This window comes from Neomonachus schauinslandi, chromosome 9 (genome assembly GCF_002201575.2).
Source record: "Neomonachus schauinslandi chromosome 9, ASM220157v2, whole genome shotgun sequence".
NCBI classification, from domain to species: Eukaryota; Metazoa; Chordata; class Mammalia; order Carnivora; family Phocidae; genus Neomonachus; species Neomonachus schauinslandi.
The window spans coordinates 137,837,785-137,858,112 of NC_058411.1; the positions used below are offsets into that span (position 1 = coordinate 137,837,785).

The 20,328-nt window shown below is 46.1% G+C and overlaps 1 protein-coding gene across 2 annotated transcripts in view; it reads left to right on the forward strand.

The window, feature by feature from the left end:
* The window catches only part of WDR93 (WD repeat domain 93), a 41,067-nt gene that overhangs the window by 14,696 nt on the left and 6,043 nt on the right, over positions 1-20,328 (forward strand). The window contains exons 7-15 of one of the 2 annotated variants that reach the window (XM_021680540.1): positions 5,679-5,763; positions 9,509-9,680; positions 10,867-10,937; positions 11,494-11,580; positions 12,628-12,747; positions 14,148-14,361; positions 16,590-16,653; positions 17,450-17,606; positions 17,936-18,134. In XM_021680540.1, coding sequence (XP_021536215.1) covers positions 5,679-5,763; positions 9,509-9,680; positions 10,867-10,937; positions 11,494-11,580; positions 12,628-12,747; positions 14,148-14,361; positions 16,590-16,653; positions 17,450-17,606; positions 17,936-18,134 — 1,169 coding nt within the window. The remainder of the gene's footprint in view (positions 1-5,678; positions 5,764-9,508; positions 9,681-10,866; positions 10,938-11,493; positions 11,581-12,627; positions 12,748-14,147; positions 14,362-16,589; positions 16,654-17,449; positions 17,607-17,935; positions 18,135-20,328) is intronic. The other variant, XM_021680541.1, reaches the window with a different exon arrangement.

The window sequence follows — 20,328 nt, forward strand, 5'->3', positions numbered from 1 at the left end:
TCCCATTTGTTTTGAAATGTGATCTTTTATCATTCCTATATATACGTCTATGCTCTTTATGCTGTCCCATTACAATATTCATCTGCCTACACCAGGACCTTAATGAACTTTGGAGCAAAACTGCTGGGGTTCTAATCTCATCAATGCCACCTGCTTATTTTCTGTTCTATTTTCCATACTTTTATTGTTGTTTACCTTTGGGGAAATCTCACTGGTTCAGTCTTTCCACTCTCTCACTGAGTTTTTCATTTTTGTGTTATTTTTTTTATTGTTATGTTAATCCCCATCATTAGTTTTAGATGTAGTGTTCCATGATTCATTGTTTGTGCATAACACCCAGTGCTCCATGCAGAACGTGCCCTCCTCAATACCCATCACCAGGCTAACCCATCCTCCCACCCTCCTCCCCTCTAGAACCCTCAGTTTGTTTTTCAGAGTCCATCGTCTCTCATGGTTCGTCTACCCCTCCGATTTCCCCCCCTTCATTCTTCCCCTCCTGCTATCTTCTTCTTTTTCTTTTTTTCCTTAACATATATTGCATTATTTGTTTCAGAGGTACAGATCTGAGATTCAACAGTCTTGCACATTCACGAGTTTTTCATTTTTGCTATCATACTTTCATTTACAAGAGCCTCCCTTTTTTTCTGATTGTTTGTTTATTTAATGAATACTGTGCCTTCCCTAAAAACATTTATAATAATTGTTGGTGTTTCTTCTCCATGGATGGTCTATTTTCCCCACATTGCTTTTTTCTTCCTATTTGTTTTGGTCTCTGGCTTTCTGAAGAGATGCTCTCCTCACTTGTCTGGTGGTACTTGGCTCTCTACTCATAAGAGTAGGAGTCACGGGGAAACTGACAGGAAGCCAGTGTTTTGGGCATGGGGGGGCTGGTTGACTGTGGTTTTTCTAAAGAGTGCCCCAACTGGGCTTTAGTGTCGGAAAACACTCATGTCAGTGTCTGGGACAGCACAGGTTTCTCCTGCTATCTGAAAGGAGAGCATTCCTATGAAACCTTTCTTAGCCAAAAGTGTAAAGTGAAGGAGGAATTAGCATTAATTTATATGGAAAAATTTTTGAGCATTCCCAGACTCCCAAAATAACCTCTCTTAGGCTTTTCTGATACCTTAGAACACATCTTGCTAATGTATGTATAAAATAAATTGACATGAAGTACAGATGCTCACAGATGTTCACAGAGTCAAAAGCTATGGCGCATGATGCCTACATGCGGATGTAGCTCCCAGGGAAGGATGTGGGTGGGGCCCCTGCTCTAAGCAGGTGCTGGGTGCCTATTTAATTGCTACTCTCACCTGAGTTGCAGAGGCTTGTGGGGAAGACACCTTGGGGGTGGGGTGGGGTGACTTCTATGTTCAGTATGTCAACTTTAACTTCATTCTGTTGGCTGCGTGGAGTTAGGGAGTCTAAGAGTTTAAATGCTTCTTAAAGAGATTTTCAACCAATCCTGTTGCTGGCCCCACTGGCATTTCCACTCGAGACACCTGGGGCTGACATTTTCTTGAGTCTTAGGATGTTTGTGGTATAAATCAGATGGCTCCCAGGCTTTCTCCCCTACTGGTTCAGATCTGATTTTCTTAGGTCTGCTAAATCATTTAGCCACCTGCTTTGCAACTTCAAAATTTTCTTGCTTTGTCTTTTTATTCTCTTATTCCTTATGAGTTTATTCCCTTTTGAAAAAGCACCTTTCTGTCATTTTAATGGGGTTTCAGGAAGGAGAGGTGTTAAATGTTATATGTTCACATTACCAACTATATTTTCCAGCTAGTTATTGCTAGTCCACGGCTGTATCAGTATTCATCAGGTCCTTAGTTGCAGCAAAGAAATTGGAAGGATATCAAGTTTCAGGAAATTGGAAGGAACCAAGGGAGGGTAGGCAGTGAAAACGCCGTAGCCAGGAGTCCACACTACCACCACTCCTGAACATCACCACCCCCAAGAGACATGGCCACCAAAGCTGATGCTGGGCTTTCCATGATGGCTCTGTCACTGGGCTCTTGACATGGCCACCTCTGCTATAAATAATTTCTCTACTGTTTCTAGATCTCTGTGTCACTTCCTCAGGAGTCACAGTCTTAGGCAGGAACACACAGCTGGTTGAGTGTAGGTCATGTGTCAACACCCAACATTCCAAGGGACAGGAAGAAGAATCTGGCTCCTTCAGTTCCTTAGAGGGAGACTGATTCTTCCAGACTCACACAAGTAGGGGAGCCCCCTCAAAGTAGGAAGCGTGTTGAGGGCTGGATAGCCAAAAGGATGACAAATGTCCACTGCACTAGTGCATAGGGAAGCTATTGATTTTTGTATGTCGATCTTGTATTTGGGTGAGGTCAGCAAAACGTAGATACTGTCAGGGTCACGCAAGCACAGGGTGAGCACCTAAGAGTGAGTGCCTCCTTACATTTCATACCTGGGTGCCTCACTTCCATTACCTGAGTCTCAGGACTCTTGGCCTCTTTACTGAAGTTCTAATGGTTTGTCAGCTGACACTGTTGGATTTTCTAGCCAGACAATCATAGACAATCATAACTGTAAATACTGACAACTTATCCTCCTTCAAGTATTTATTACTCCTACTTACTAATTAATTGTTCTTGCCTTGTTCTATTTTCTAGGATTTCTAGTAAAATGCTGAATAGTTGTGGTGATAGTACACTATCCAGAACCTAACTGGGACACTCCCAAGTGTTTCACCATTGTGCGTGAAGCTTACTGTAGGTGTTTGATATAAATATCCTTTATCAAGTTAAGCATGTGTCCCTCTAGCCTTTGTTTGCTAAGATTTTGTTGTTTTTTTTTTAAATTAGGAATAGATATTGACCTTCAGCAAATCCTTCCTCCTCATCTTTTGAGAGGAGTTTTTCTCCTTTAATCTGCTAATGTAGTGTATTGCATTAATAGATTTTCTAATGTTGAAACATTCTTCCTTCCATTCTTGGGTAATGCATACTTGGTAATAATTCATTTAACTACACTGTCAATTTGCTTTGCTAATATTAAAGTCCTAAGTAAGATATTAGCAGACCAAAATGATAGTTTGGTGTTCATGGGTAGTATCCATGTTCAAACACGAGATTGGCTTGTAGAACTTTTTTTCCTTGTGGTTTTCTTATCAGCATTTGGTATTAGTGTTATGCTAGCCTTGTAAAGAAGGCTGGATGTTTCCTTTTTTACCCTCTAGGTCTAAAAAAGTCCTATATTATCTTTTTAATTTCAAAATTAAAAATATTTTTTGAGCCTATTTCAGTCAGAATTCATTTATTAGTGGAGATATATAGGTATAGATATGTGTAAATATGTTTCTCCTATAGTATAAAAATAAAAACCTGTCTCTTAAGTTAGTCTCTTTTCTTGTTCTGAATGTTATTTATGTGTGCCTTCTTTTTATTTTTTAAAGAAACTGTTCATAGATCCAACTTACCAATTTTAACTTGCCAATATTTTCTTAATAAATTTCACATCTATGTTCGTGAAGGATATGTTTCATTTCCTTTTCTTTTTTTAAGATTTTATTTTTAAGTAATCTCTAAACCCAACGTGGGGCTTGAACTCAAACCCGAGATCAAGAGTCACATGTTCCATTGACTGATCCAGCCAGGCACCCCGGTTTTATTTTCTTATAACATCTTTGGTTTTGGTATCAGGGTGATGCTGGCCTTGTATAATAAGTTGGAGTATTCCCATTCTATTTTCTGGAGGAGTTTGTGTAGAATTGGTATTATTTCTTCCTAAAATGTTTGATAGAATTAACCAATAAAGCCATCTAGCTGTGGAGTTTTCTTTGTGGAACTACAAATTCGATGTCTTGAGTGACAAAGGGTTATCTCTTTCTTCTTAAGCAAACTTTTGTATTTTGTGTCTTTTAAGGAATTTGTCCATATTATGTAAGTTGTCAAATGTATTGGCTTAAAGTGGTTTGTAATCCCTTGTTATCCTTTCATTATCTGTAAAATCTGTTTTTTAAAAAAGATTATTTACTTATTTATTTTAGAGAAAGGGGGGAAGTGAGCAGAGGGAGGGGCAGAGGGAAAGAAACTCAAGCAGACTCCATGACGAATGCAGAGACTGAGGTGGGTCTTGATCCCATGACTCCAAGATCATGACCTGAGCTAAATCCAGACTGAGCCACCCAAGCACCCCTGTAAAATCTGTTTTGATGTCATCTTCTTCATTCCTGATATTGGTTTGTTTGTTGATTGATTGATTGATTTGAGAGAGAGAGAAAGCTGTGGGGGGAAGGGGCAGAGAGAGGGGGAGAGAGAATCCCAAGCAGATTCCCCATTGATTGCGGAGTCCAATGGGGGACTCTGTCACACAACCCTGAGATCATGACTTGAGCCAAAATCAAGAGTCGGACACTCAACTGACAGAGCCACCCAAGTGCCCCCATTTCTGATATTGGTAATTTGTGTTTTCTCTCTTTTTTTCTTAATCAGCTTGGCTAGAGGTTTGTCAATTTTATTAATCTCATCAAAGAACCAGCTTTTGGTTTCATTTCTTTGTGTCCATTTTTTGTGTTTTCTGTCTCACCAGTTTCCAATTTGATTTTTATTATTTTCTTTCATCTGCTTACTTCAGGTTCAAGTTTTTTCTTGTCTTCTAGTTTCTTAAGGTAGAAAGCTAGTTCATTGATTTGAGATCTTCTTTTCTGATATGGGCATTTAGTGCTATAAACTTACAGCTAAGTACTGTTTCAGCTGCTTCCTTTAAATTTTGATGTTATTTTAAGAAAAAAATACTTCCTAATTTGCTTTTTGATTTATTTTTTGACCAATGAATTATTTAGAAGCATATTATTTAGGGTCTAAATACTGGAGATGTTCCAGATATCTTTATTTTTGTGATTTCTAATTTAATTCCATTGTGATCAGAGAACATGCTTCATATAATTTGAAACCTTTTAAATTTATTAAGATTTGTATTGTGCCCAGGATATGGTTTATCTTGGTAACTGTTCTATGTGCACTTGAAAAGAATGTGTATTCAGCTGTTGTTGGTCAAGTTATTTAAGTCTCCTATATCTTTACTGCTTTTCCTTCTATATCCTTACTATATTCATTCTGATTTTCTGTCTATTCTATCAGTTATTGGGAGAGTGTTCAAATCTCTAAGATTACAGATTTATCTATTTCTGCTTTCACTTCTATGAGTCTTTGCTTCATGTATTTTGAAGCTCTGTTTTTAGGCGCGTAAACATTTGGAACGTTATGTCTCCTTGATGAATTGGCCATTTTATCATTATTCAGTGAATCTTTGATCCCTGGTAATATTCTTTGCTCTGAAATCTATTATGTCAGATATTAATATAGTCACCCCAGCTTTCTTTTGATTAGTTTTACAAGATGTATCTTTTCCTATACTTTAAATATATTGTTGTCTTTGTATTTAAAATGAATTTCTTTTTGACAGCATGTAGTTGGGTCTTACTTTCTTATACAATTTTTATACAATTACCTTTTAATTGGGGGTAGTTAGGCCATTTATATTTAATGTGGTTGTTGATGAGTTTGGATTTAAAACTATCACTTTGCTATTTACTTTCTATTTGTTCCACCTGTTTTTCTTTCTTTCCCCTCTTTTCCTGTCTTCTTTTGGATGTGTTTTTAATGATTCTGTTCTATCTCCTTTGTTGGCTTATTAGCTGTGCCTTTTCCTTATCGTAGGATATGAACGTTTGTTTTAGAGGAGACATTAAGCTGAGTCTTCCAGTTCACATAATGAAGATCAAACCACCCAAACCAATTACAGGTTAGTATAATTCAACTAACACTCTCTTTCCTTCTGCTATTAATTTCTGTTTTTTCTTTCTTTGCCTTTCTCTACATTTCCCATCTTTTCTATTTATTAGCAGCAATATCTAAATTACAAGTATAATTTTGAAAGGAAAAATTTTTTTAAGTCATAAGCTCTGGGATCTAAAGACAAAAAAATATAAATGTTACAAGGATACAGCTAACTAACAGAATTGGGAAATCAGGAAAGACAGACTTCTAGCTGGAGTTTATTCCTTTCTATATTCCTGTGTTAGTTCATTCATCAGTATTTGCTGAGTGCCAGTAATGCACCAAGCACACAGATGAGTAAGACACATCTTGTGCTCTAAAAGCTGCAGTTCTACCAAGGAAGAGTAAGAGGAAACCAGCATTGTAGGATATGATAAGTGCAGCCATGGGGAACATCTAGGACCATGAAAACATAGAGGAAAGAGTGACTAACTCTGCTCACAGAGAGGCAAAGTCTTTATCAAAGGATGGGACATTTGGGAAGGTTTTGAAGGATACGTGGGAGTAGGTCATGAGGAGCCAAGGAGAAGTCCATTGTAGGCAGAGGACAGAGTCTATCCTTTCAATATCTGCACCAGACATCAAAGATCTAGAATGTTCACTGCAGCCGCATTTATAGAGGCAGAAAACTAGTTAAATGAAATCTGGTACACCCATCCAACGGAATATTTTGCAACCATTAAAAACAAAGAAGGAAATTCTAAAGGCCAAGAATAACCAGTTCACTCTCATAAAAAGAACATGATGATGCTCCATCAAGATTTATTATAAAGCTGATACAGTGAATAAGACAAGATAGAAAAATAGATGAATGAAATAGAGAGGCCAGAACAGACCCAGGCATTAGTGGCCACTTGATACTTGAGGGGTGACACTCCAGAGCAGTGGAGAAAGGATGGTCATTTCAGTAAATGGTGCTGCTTGTCCATGTGGAAACAAAAGTGAGACTTGACTCCTGCCTCACGCCATACACAAAAATAAATTCCAGTTGAACCACGGAAGTAAATAGGAAAGAGAAAACAATAAAGCTTTTGAATTTTTTTAAAAGATTTTATTTATTTGAGAGAGAGAGAGAGAACGCAAGAGCGAGCACGAGTGGGGGGAGGGGCAGAGGGAGAGGGAGAAGCAGACTGCCCTGCCGCCAAGCAGGGAGCCTGATGCAGGGCTCCATCCCAAGACCCCGAGATCATGACCTGAGCTGAAGACAGACACTTAACCAACTGAGCCCCCAGCCATCCCAACAATAAAACTTTTAAAAATTAATACAAGACAATATCTTTATGACTTCTAGGTAGGGAAAGACTTTTTAAACAAAACACACAAAACAAACACAAAAAGCACTTATAATAAAAGAAAAATTTGATAAATGTGGCTACTAAAATTAAGGACTTCTAGTTACCCTAAAACATCATTAAAAGCATGAAAGAGCAAGCCACATAGTGGGAGAAGATATTTGCAAAACACATAAAACATATGAATGGTCCATATCAAGAGTATATACAGAATTCCTACAACTTATTAAGGAAAAGAGATAGTCTAGTATAAAACAGGCAAGAGATTATTCAGATGGCCAATAAACATATGAACATACGTACTCAGCATCCTTAGTTATCAGGGAAATGCAAATTTTTTTTTTTTAAGATTTTATTTATTTATTTGAGAGAGAGAGAGAATGAGAGACAGAGAGCATGAGAGGAGGAGGGTCAGAGGGAGAAGCAGACTCCCTGCCAAGCAGGGAGCCCGATGCGGGACTCAATCCCGGGACTCCAGGATCATGACCTGAGCCGAAGGCAGTTGCTTAACCAACTGAGTCACCCAGGCGCCCGCAGGGAAATGCAAATTAAGACCATAATGAGCTACCACTCCACACCCACCAGGACGGCAACAATGGAAAAAGACTGACGGTACCAAGTTGGTGAGGATGTGGACTAACCACACACTCTCATACACGGTATCAATGAAAATCGGTACAATCACTCTGGAAAACAGTTTGGTATGATCTAGTAATGTTGATGATAATTTATACCCTGAGACCCAGTGCTTACACTCCTAGGCAGTATGACCAACCATTCCAGCTTGCCTGGGGCTGAGGGGTTTCCTGGGATGTGGGGCTTTCAGTGCTAACACTAGGGAACTCCTGAGCAAACCAGGGTGAAGCAGTCCCCCTCCTTCTAGGTATATACCTGATAGGTTTACAAGTAAATGTGCACCAGGCATTTACAGACATACAAGAATGGTAACAGTAGCGTGATTTTTCAGTAGCTCACAACATGGAACAACCGAAATGTCCATCAGCGATAGAGCAGATAAAGAAACTGTCATATATTCATTCACTTGATGGAATACTATCGATAAAAAGGAATAAACTACAGCTATCCACAACAAAATGGCCAAATCTAGGAACAGTATTAGGCCAAAGAGGGCAGACATAGAGTTAACACCATATATAATTCCATTTGTGTATACAGTTCAAAATCAGGCCAAACAAAGCTATCGTGTTTAGATGCACATTTAGATAGCAGAAGTAGAATAAATGTAACGCGGTGCTTACATAGAAGCCAAGAGAGTGGTTGCTGCTCTTCCCAGGAGGTTGTGACTGGAGACAGGGCTTTGTGGAGATGTTTGCCTTGTATTAATTTATTAAGATATATATTTTTTATGCTCTTTGCTGAATGTGTTATATTTCACAATAAGAAAAAGGCTTGGTGAATGAAAACAAGCAACAATGAGGAAGCTCTGTAGTACTGATATGAAGAGATCTCCAAGCTACTGTGAGTGAAAAATGCAAGAGTGCTAGTGTCTAAGAGCAATTCGCAAACGTTAGCGGAATCAGACTTGCCTGGAGAACTTGTTAGAACCCAAATTGCTGGGCCCCACCCACAGAGTTTCCGTTTAAGCCTGGGGTGGAGCCCAAGAATCTGCATTTCTAACAAGTTCTGGTTGAGCCTGCCGGATCCCTGCTGATCTGGGACCACACTTCCGGGAACTACCAGTGTATCATATGTTACCATCTGTTAAAACAGAAGGGGTCTCCTTGTAGCAGCGAATTCCAGAAACCAGTTGCCTCTGGTTGCCTCTGGGGAAGGGGGCCTGGGGCACTGCGGGGCTTCCTGGGCACCCTCCAAAGAAAGCAGAGTTCGGAAAGCTGGGGCGGGCACCCAGAAAAATCCACAGTTTTACTGTGGATTTAGGAACAGTTGAAAAAGAAGGAAATGAAAGGTTTCAGGGGAAGTGGAGTGGTAAGAAAAGTGATTGGCGGAGAGGAGGTTTTTGAAGGACGGTAGTTGGGTAGATGTAAACACAGGTAGGGGGCAGGACTGTTGGCTTAGGTGGGCCTTCAGCAGTGGCTCAGTAGTGACCATATCTGGCAGGTTTGGGGCCTTGCTGAGCTGGGAGGACAGCAACGGTGGTCTGAGGCCTCTAGTGACCTCCTGAACATTTCCTTGGCCTCCTCTGCGGATCCCGTAATCCGGAAACAGGAAGTGGTGGTGGGATGGGGCTGTAGGAGCAGGAAGAGGGACGGCAGCTGCCTGCGCTCCCTGAGCAGCCGGGGTCGGAAGGAGGCAGGGAGAAGGCCGAACCCTGGGCTCCCAGATGGATTTTTGAGGATGAGGGATTCCACAGGAAACCAGGAAGCATGGAGGAAGCAGGGAAAATCAGGAAGGGGGAAGTCCCATGGTTTGACCAATTCTGGAATCTTTTCCACCGAGGTACCACATTTAAAAGCCCCCTGGAAGTGTTCGCAAAGGTAGAGGACTACTATGGGCTGGGCTCGGGGCAGAACCACTTCATCAAGGACAGTCAGTGGGAGCAGCTGGCGGCCATCTTCCTGGCACCACACGGGAAGTACCTGGACAAGGAGTGGGAAGAGGAGCCACCCAGGTGAGCGGGCAGAGGCCGCAGGGGCACCCTGCTCCCCGCGAGCTGTGGGGGCACACGCAGCAATGTACCCAAGCCCTCGAATTCATCCGAAGTCTAAAAGCTCCTCCCGGTTTGGGGGATTTTTCCGAGAATTTCAGCAGATCTTTCGGAAAGGTGTGTGGAGATTATTCGAATACATTAGAACAGAGGCTGATCACACGGATTTCAAAGAGGGGATAGACATGTATGCAGATGAGGAGTTTATTTTACAATTTTATGCACATCATGTCTTAAAAACTTGTTTTCCTGATTATCTAGACAACACAGAAGATCCTAAAGAGAGAAATAAAAGTCACACTATTCAGATTTCCTCAATTTCCATCCAGTCTTTCTAAATGTAATAGGTTAACGTATAATTAAAATACCTTCCTTTGTAACCTCCGCAGCAGGTAGGGCTCAAGATCCCCCTGCTGTGATTGTAGAAACTGAGCCTGTCTTTGAACTTGGTGGAGCTGGTTTTAGGAACTAGCTCTCCTCACAGCTATGCTGGACCTCAAGGAATGTTCTTGCTTCACGCAGGAAGCGAGGCCTCACATCTTGCTATCAAGCGCACCTCAAATTTTCTCACTTCAGGACACAGCCTCCTAGGGTTGCACCCTCATAGCAGCTGCCATGAACCAGCAAGACCTGAACCGGGACCCAGCGAGGTTCAGGGGTACACTGCCTAGCAGGGTAGTTAGGAGTCTTGCAGGCTAGTTGTTAAACTGCCCTCAATGTCTGTAGTGGGAGCCTTTCTACCACAAGAAGCTCTTGTAAAAGCAAACTATAAATCAGGAAATTGGTTTGCTTTTTTTCTTAAGAGCAAATTTATTAGCACCCCCCTGGTTGGATTCCCCCAGCATAAGTGAGCCAAGTCTGGTCACTAAGGGATCTTTCCCTAGGACAGAGAAAGTTCTGCTCGGTGGTGGGTGCTGTTTCCAGCCTGGGAGTGACCCCCCCCCAGCTCAGCCTGCCTGGCCCTCACCAACTTCCAAGGTCTGCAGCCACCAGGACCAGCACGCAGAATGTGATTGACCTCATGGCCCTGTACCCCCGGGAAGGTCCATCCTAAACACCTGTGTCTGGTTTTAGTACCAAGACTCTGCCAGCATCTCTCCTGGCCAAGGAGTCTGCCGGGGCTCTGACTGGTGTCTCTTTTTTTCCCCAGCATGGCCACGTTCCATTTCCTCCTTCCCAGCAGCATAATTACAATGCCAATGGAAGTCAAGGGCCCCTCAGGTAAATGAACACGAAACAGGGAGTTATCCTTGGCAGTGATCCACTTGAGGGAATGCCTCAGCAGACCCTGTGTGTGGGAGGGAATGAGGCGGAAAGTGGGTCGTCAGCTTCACAGCTGGAGCGTAACTATTTCTGGTTGGATGCACGGCACCCAGATTCCCTGATGACGGAGGCTGGCATTGTCTTCGGGGAGTGACGGGCCACAGAGGAGGGTGTGAGCACGTAGCCTGCCAGGCTGCTTCTGGACACAAATTCATTTTGGAGAAAAGGTTATTTAAAACACCGACAGCCAAGAGGACGTGAATTATCCAGAAAATGTGAAAGCAGCCAAGGGGCAGTGTGACCGTCCTCCCAACCCGGGAAGGTGACTCGGCCCTAGGAACAGCCCTCCCAGGGGTGCCCCCCACCCAGGAGGCGCGTCCTTCTGTTGCCTGTTGCCCATTAGAACTGACCACTTTTGATTGCAAAACGACTTCCTCTTGGGCAAACACTTTCCGTACAAACCAGGGGGTACCCAGATTCCTTATGTGATGCTTCTTTCTCTCTTCTTCCCCAGGGGTAGCCTGTGTCCTTGGCATACACTGGGCTGGAAGTCACAACTTCTTCCTCTATTCGCTTCACCGAACTCTGAAGGATAAAGTCGGTACTTTGAGATGGGAGTTGCCTAAGCTCGGGGCTCTCAGAATGTGTCCTTCTCCAGCTTAGTTGAGGGCATGTGACTGACGTGTCACTTTAGGGGATGAGAGCTGTGCAGACTGAAGCAGGTGGCTCAGTGCCTGGGGTGTCAGTGACCGCAAGGCTCTGTCTCTGAACGGTCCCGTTTCTTAAAGAGAACAGGTCAGTAGGGACAAAGCCCGGTCAGGTCCCTAAGGCTTCTTTGGCAGCTCAAGTAAACAGAGGCCTGACATTAGAGGCCCGATCTAGCCCTGGCCCAACGGTCTGCAAGCTGTGTGCTGTCAGGCCAGTCACTGAGAGCCCCAGTCCCGTTTTCTCATCTGAAACACAGAGCTAATTCGTGACACCATCCCTGCCCGCTGCTCGCAGTTGTTACGCATAGCAAAATCCAGAGGGTCTCTGGATGTGAAAGCTCTTTGAGATTGAAGGCACTTTGGGAATATGGTGGTTGGTTGGTTTATACAAACTCATGGAAGCAGTTACGTAAGCAAGTTCACTTTGTGGTAATTCCTTGAGCTGTACACTTATGTTATGCTTCAGAATTTACTTTACAAGTATAGTAAAATGTAAAAATGGACAAAGGAAGAATCTCTCTCCTTCCAGCCCTCTCCCAGGCAGCATGGCTTCCAGTCTCAACCTCTGTACTGACTGGCTGGGACCTTGGGCAGGTCGCGTACATCTCTGCCTCAGTTTCCTCATCTGTGAAATAGGGGGACTCCTAGGACTCACCTCATGGGACCCTCGTGAGAGTTAACTGAAGGGAGGCATGTAAAGCGCTTACCGCAGTGCTCAGCACCTCGTGAGCACTCATTCAGTGTTCGCTGCAGTGGAATACGGGTATCCTGAGGGAGGAGGCAGCATTGGTGAGAGGCAAGAGAGATGGTGAGCCCAGACAGCGGCTCCCGCCCACATCCCAGACAGGCAGACTAGTCAGGGCCTCGGGCTGTGCAGGTGGAGGTGATGGGTGGGTGCGGGGTCGTGGGGGCAGCCTAGCACGTGGTGTCCTCCCCACTAGACCCGGAGGGCGTCTGGCCCTGTGCTGCACCCATTGCGGTCTCCCAGCTCAGCTACACCTGCACCTACCTAGTGCTGGCCTGTGAGGATGGCGTGCTCACGCTGTGGGACCTGGCCGAAGGTGAGCCCCCCATCTCTGCCAAACACCTGGGCGGGTCTCTGGATAATGAGAGTCCGGGAACTCTGGAATTCCTATAGGCTCTGGGCCTTCTGTTAGTTACTCTGTGTTCTTAAGTCAACTTGGGGAGCTGGTCCTGCCTTCTCCTCATCCACTCATTCGCTGGACATTTATTGAACTTAATATGTGCTGATAATTCCCATTCCCTGTGGACTTATTGAGTGCTTGCTCGGTACCCGGCACCGGACCAGGGCCTGGAAGTCTGTCCATTGCCTCCTTATCACACTCTGGGGAGGAAGTGTCTTCCAGCCCAGGATGTGGGATCATGGCAGCCTCAGCCCTCCTCCCTCCTATCCCTCAAGCTCTCAAAATAAGCAAGTCTGCGTTCCTGCTATTCTACCCCCACCCTTGTCAGTGAGAACCTCACTGGTGTGGAAGCTAAGAGACCTCTAAGGTGGCCAGTGCAAGACCAGCAGCTGTTTTGGGTGTGTGGCACCTTGCTAGAGGCCCCGGGCCCCAGGGTCTTGGGTCCAGCTCTGCAGGTGGAGAAAATCAGTGGTGTCTAGTTGCCCTAAATTGATCAGGATCTAAAGGAGTGTCTCCATTTATTTATTTATTTGAGAGAGAGAGAGAGGTGGGGGGGGAGGGGAGGTACAGAGGGAGATGGAGAGAGAGAACCTCAAACAGACTCCCCACCGAGCACAGAGCCCAACACGTGGCTCTATCCCACCACCTATGAGATCATGACCTGAGCCGAAACCAAGAGTCGGACACTTAACTGACTGAGCCACCCAGGTGCCCCTATTTCCATCTGAAGAATTCCATGGTTGTTTCCAATAGCAGGCACTCTGCCCACATGGTGGAAAGATAAACATGGCTATGGGCCCTCTTGAACTTGAATTACTGCACCCACAGCGTTCTTACAATAGCTAAAGATACGTCAAGAGCAGAAGAATGATCCTAATTGCACATTCACTTGCCCAGTAGCTTGCTTTCATTTTTCTGGATATTGATACATTCTGGATATTGCTTGGCTACACACACACCTCCCTCTCCTTCTCTAAGACCACCCCACCCCTCGCCCCCTCTGATGCACCTTGACCCGCCATGGTCAGCTGCGGTTCAGGACCTGGCTGGGTGTAGCTTCCTTTCTTCGGTCCCAGTGCTGACTCTGCCCCCCTCCACGGGGCTGGTCCTCCCTGTCCCCCGCACCTCTCCATACTCAGAAGGGGGGCTCTTCTCTCCCACTGGGCATTGGGGTTTCTGGTTTCACTCTCAGAGGGTTCTCATTGCTGGATCTTGCCTTCACATCCCTCATATACCTGCTAGTCACAGACCCTGCGCCCATGGCTGCATCATCCTCTACCTACTTTTCTGACCTGCTTTTGCGATTGTTTCTCCAGGTTTCCCTCTTGGGGTCATCGCTCTTCCCAAGGGATGTTCCTGCCAGAGCATTCACTTCCTGAAGTACTTCTTAGTCCACAAAGGACAGAACATGTACCCTGAGAGTCCCTTGAAATCCCAAATGAAATGTGTGGTGCTGTGCACAGATTCTTCTCTCTATCTGGTGACAGCCAAAAGGACCCAAGGACCCACCATCAGCGTGCTTGTTGAGAGGTTGGTGGCTTGAGCGCAGGACAGGGTAAATGATCTGCCAACCAGATGACTAATAGGAAACTGACCACCTCCCCAGCAGGAGTCCACTTGCTCTGTAGCCGCCACCCTCCCTGTGAGCTTCTCAAGGTCCCCACTGTCTTTTATACGTGGATAGATATGTAAAACTTGTCTCGCAAAATTGTATGACGGTGCAAATGACACCTTTCATGTCCCACATGAGCAAGAAGAGGATCATTTCTGCCAAAATAGCCTTTTATCCATTTCCTCAAGGGTCTCTTTCTTTTTTAAACTGTGAAATACTTTATGCATGCAAATGATCTATAGAATATGTATGTGTGTGTATTTAGGGTGTATCTATCTATATATATATATACCATATATGTATACACGTAGATGTTCAGTCTATATACACTACAGGGTGTGTGTGTGTGTGTGTGTGTGTGTCTAGAGAGAGCGAGAAACTCCCCTGTACAAGCTTAAGCAATAAATCATCTCCAGGGGCGCCTGGGTGGCTCAGTCGGTTAAGCGTCTATCTGCCTTCGGCTCAGGTCATGATCCCGGGGTCCTGGGATCGAGCCCCGTGTAAGGCTCCCTGCTCAGCAGGGAGTCTGCTTCTCCCTCTCCCCTCTGCTCATGCTCTCTCTCACTATGTCTCTCTAATAAATAAATAAAATCTTTTAAAAAAATAGATCATCTCCAGGTCAGCTAAGGCTGAAAACAGTCACTGTTGAGCCCAGGACCCCCTGCTCCTGTAGATCAGCAATTTGGGCGAGGCTCAGATGGGCGGCTCCTCCACTGGTCTTGCTTAGGCTCTCATGTGTGCCTCAGGCAGCAGGCAGTTCGGCCAGGGGCTGGACGGTCCTAGGTGGCCTCACTCACATAGCTGGCCGTTGGCCAGGACACTTGTTTCTCATCCTTGTGGCGACTCCCGCGGGCTGTCTCAGCCTCCATCACCTGGAAGCCTAAGGGGTCCCCTCAGCAAGCAATGCACAAACGCTTTCCAGGCCTCTGCTCATGGCACACTGGACAGAGCATGTCACGTGACAACACCCGCAGTCAAGCAGTGGGAAAACTGACTCCACCTTTTCTTTTTAAGACATTTTTTTTTTTAAGATTTATTTATTTATATTGAGAGAGTGCGTGTGCGCAAGGAGGGGGCGGGACAGAGGGAATCTTTCAAGTAGACTCCCTACTGAGCAAGGAGCCAGAAGCAGCGGGGCTCAATCCCACAACCCGAGAGCCCATGACCTGAGCGGAGACCAAGAGTCAGATGCTCAACTGACTGAGCCACCCAGGCGCCCCTTGACTCCACCTTTTGTTTTGTTTTTGTTTTTGTTTTTGTTTTTTAAAGATTTTATTTATTTATTTGAGAGAGAGAATGAGATAGAGAGAGAAAGCATGAGAGGGGGAGGGTCAGAGGGAGAAGCAGACTCCCTGCCGAGCAGGGAGCCCGATGCGGAACTCGATCCCGGGACTCCAGGATCATGACCTGAGCCGAAGGCAGTCGCTTAACCAACTGAGCCACCCAGGCGCCCCTAATTTTTTTTTTAAAGATTTTATTTATTCATTTAGATAGAGAGAGAGAGAGCGCATGAGCAGGGAGAGAGGCAGAGGGAGAAGCAGGCTCCTCGCCGAACAGGGAGCCCGATGCGGGACTCGATCCCGGGACTCCAGGATCATGACCTGAGCCGAAGGCAGTCGCTTAACCAACTGAGCCACCCAGGCGCCCCTGACTCCACCTTTTGATAGGAGTTGCTGCCAAATATTAAGGCCAGTTTCTTTTTCAATCTATAATATCCGTTTCCAAAATTCATCATTCCTTCACTTTCCTGTAAGAGTTAACCACCTGTATCTCCAAGTAACCTATCGTATAGCTGTGCATATTTGGGGAATTTGTAAATGGAATCATGTCCTATGTATTCTCCAGCTTGTTTCTCAGCGCTTTTTCTTCTATACCTTGCGACCTTGTTCATGGGAGTCGCACATGTTGGGGAACGCGGCTCAGTTATTCTCCCACTGGCACTGCAGCCTGTCATATAATAGACCACAACGAGGCATGCTCCTACCAGTGGACAATCGCATTGTCCCCAGTATTTGCTACTCTGAACAGTCTCTGACATGTCTCCTGGTGCTTATATACAAGAGTGTGTCTGGGATGTATGCCCAGCAGAGGCTAGCACAGCCTGAACACTTCCAGTATGAATGTCTGTGTGTCTTGTTTCCTGCAGGCCTATAAAGCACCTGGATGAGGCCATCTGTGCAGTGGCCCCGGTCCTAGCCTTACCCGGCATGGTAGGTTCCTCTTGCCCCTCTCTCCTCTTCAGTAAATGTGGTCATTTGTCCTTCAAAAACTATGTATTGAAGGCCTGTCAAGTGCTAGGCACTAGATTAGCTCTGGGCTACGTGGGGATGAAGGGGCAAGTCGCTGCCCTGCTGGGGTGCACAGTTCAGCTGGGAAGACAGACGAATTGCCGAGCAGCTGCCATGGGAGACGAGAGGCCATGAGGCATGATGCACTGGATGCCAGGAGCAGAGAGAGGGTTGCCCACAGCCTATGGAAGTTGGCGGGGGTGGGCGGCTGCTTTGGGGGGCCGTGACAGGAGGGGGTGGAGAGGACAAGGACAGGCGCTGGACGTTTGAGTGTGGGGGAGGGGAAACGGTGTGGCAGGTGGAAGACGATGGCATTGGGGTACGTCTAGCATGCTCATCTACAAGGAGGAAGGAGCCCAGGCAGGAGGGGCCGTTGGATTGAGCAGGGGCCCCCGAGGATAGGAGGAAAGGGTTTGTGCACAGAGGCAGCACCGAAACCCTGTGCAGGGCCAGCTCCCCAGCAGCGGGGATGCTGGTGAACTAGACGAGAAGCCAGGGTAGAAGGGGAAGCACCACAGAGGATCGGACCCAGCACCTGGAGGAGGGCCTGTTGCTGCTGGGGCCCCCAGAGTAGTAAACACACACTTCTCTGCTCCCTGAGCAGCTCTGGGGGCCTGAAAGCAAACCAGTTCTATTGCTGGTTGTTATGGCCAGCTGCTTCTCTCATTCCAAACGGAGGTGACAGAGAAGTCCCCGTCACCATCTCTTTGCTTCCCAGTTGCTGATCTTCGGCAAGAATGGCTCTGTACAGCTCATGGATGTGGCCAAGCCTCAGATCATCTGTGCCTTTGCTCTACCCAGAACCTACCATCTGGCGGTCCCCTGGAAGCCCTTGTTTGCCGTGTCTGTTCAACACCCGTGTTTCCTGCTCCGAGGTAGAGGAGGGGGACCCCGTGGCCTGCTGACCATTTCCCTGACACTCTCTGTCCCCTCCCAAAGCACAGGGTGATGCCGCCCAATCTCTTCCCTGCTCTTCAACCCCACACCACAAGCCAAAAGGACACAGCTGTTCAGTCCTCACTAGGCACTTAGTTAAAGCGCTAGGCAAGGTCTTCTCTCTGGAATCCTGCTGCTCCAGATCAGGTGAGCCCCCCACAGCTCAGTCCCAGTGACTCAGCCTTTACAAACAGAGAGCAGCCCCCCTGCGCCCGCCCAGCCCACAGAGAAGGTCATCCCTCCACAGCACGCGGCTCTCTCGTTTCAGGAGACCACCCAGACGAAATTGAATCCGACGACACCAAGAACATCCAGGATTCTGTTTTCTATTTTAATCTCGAGGCCTACCCACTCCTGGAACACATCTCAAGAAATCACAGCATTCCTGAAACTGACATGACAGAGAACATGGCCTTTGCCCAGGTGCTGCCCTTGGAGAAAAGATGCGAGAGTTTCCTCCAGAAGAGGTAGAGCCCTGGGTCTGCTTCCCATCCCTGCAGCTGGGGTTGTCTCTGGGTGGAGGACTAGTGGCGTGTGTTTGATGGTAAGAGCCGCCCAGCATTTAGGTTCCCCCTTCAGCGGGGGACGCCACCCTGTCAGAGCCCCGGAGCCCGTTCCCGTTCAGCTTGGTGATTCAGCAGTGGATTCAGGCTGGTAAGGAAGGGCCGCCAGTGGCTGTTTTCTCCTTGTCAAGACTGCCTTTGCTTTCTGCTTTCTCAATTCTTTGGTTTTTTGAAAATCATATTTGGATTATCAAAGACAGGGGCTGGCCAACAAGGGGCTGTGCCCGTTTCTCGGAATAAGGTGTTACTGGAACAGTCAGGCCCGTTTGTTAGGTTTACGGATGGCTGCTTGTGCTGCAGCTGAGCACCGCCCACAGACACCAGATGACCCGTAAGGCCTGCCTCACTGACCTGGGCCATTTATAGAAACTTTGCCAGCCCCTGGTCCAAGCCCCCTCTGCTTTATCCATCATCTGGACAGACGGTTAGGTCCTGCGTCTCTCCCCTTTCCACTGACCCAGTCCAGCCGGGACTCTGTCCGAAGCCCTCTCTGCTGTAGAAGCATCGTGAGCTGTACTCTGTCCGCTCTGGAGAAGCAGGTGCCTCTTCTCATCTATCCGCCACAAATTTCTGGCGTCTTGCAAATTCTTATTGATGATTTGTGTCGTGATTGGACCATACACTTTAGGTGGGACGGGGTCACGAGTGGAGCCCTGGATTCTCGCCACGACAGAGCGGGGGACTCTGGTGGCCCCTTCCCTTCCAGGGCTTTCTGTAGTGTCCGCTCTGGGACTCTGTGATCTCTCCTGGCCATGTAACAACCCTTTATGACCACTCCCCCTTTTGCTATTTACTCTTGCCTCCAGAGGAATGAAGTGGAATGGCCAGGATTCTCAGGTCTGAAATCCGACGCCACCACTTACTAACCCTGAGACCTTGTTGAGTCCCTTAACCTCCAAGAGCCTCAGTTTCCTCGTTAATTCAAAAAAGCTTTGTTCAACACCCACGGTGCACCACGCTGTGCTGTGGACTCGTCGATGATGCCTGGCCCTCACATTTTGTAGGTATTTGGGCGGTAATACGTGTTAAGTGCTGGGCACAGGTAGGTCCAAGAAGGATGCTGGGTTAATTCCAGTTCATGCCCGGGAAACTCTAAACACCACCGCCAGGTGGCGCCACGGCCCCCATGACAGCATTTACCTGCTGCACTCTGTTCCTTCCTGAGTTTGGTGGGCTTGCCTGGTGGCTTTCAGCATCCCTGGGAGGGAAGCAAGGCCATTCCTCAGGAGAGGGGGATGGTCTGTAGGTCTTGGGGGAGGACAGCAAAGAAGGGGTCAGTGGACATTTCTCCTGACTGAAGATTTACCAAGAGTGTTTGGCTGTTCCTCCCACGGAGGGTTCTTATTTTAACCCTTGATGGCTTGACTCGTTCTGAGGACATGCGGCTGAAGAATTTAAGGGTGAAGCATCATGAAGTCTACAACTTACTTTCAAGCAGGCCAGGAAAACGTTTAGAGAGAGAAAGAGAAAATGTGAAGTGAAACCCAGGAAAATATTCATAGAAAGAGAGACAGACAAAATGTTCACTGGTGGTGAATTATAGGTGTAGGTTCATTGTACTACTTGCAACTTTTCTGTAGGTTTGAAATTTTTCTAAATAAAAGATGGGGAGAGGTTATAAAATATTACAGTATAATCCTGATTTTGAGTAAAAAGGACTGGAAGTGTGTATACCCATAATAATGGTAGTTGTATTTGGGTGGTGATGTATGTGTGATTTTTTTTCTTTGTGTTTTCCCTACTTGCAGCTTTTCTACAAAGATAATATGTTATTTTGGAAAATTTAAAATAATGGTTTAAAAAAAAGTCAAGAGTATGAGTTTAGGTCATGGCTGTAGTGTGACTGTTCTCCTCGGGGGAGGTCCTGGCATGGAGCTTTCTAGAGCTCTTTCTTTTTTAAATTTTTAAAATCAGTTTCATATGTAGAAATTAGTGATTCATCAGTTGCATATAATACCCAGTGCTCATTACATGAAGTGCCCTCCTTAATGCCCATCACCCAGTTACCCCATCCCCCCACCTCCCCTCCAGCAACCCTCAGTTTGTTTCCTAGAGTTTGTCTCTTATGGTTTGCTTCGCTCTCAATTTTCATCTTTTT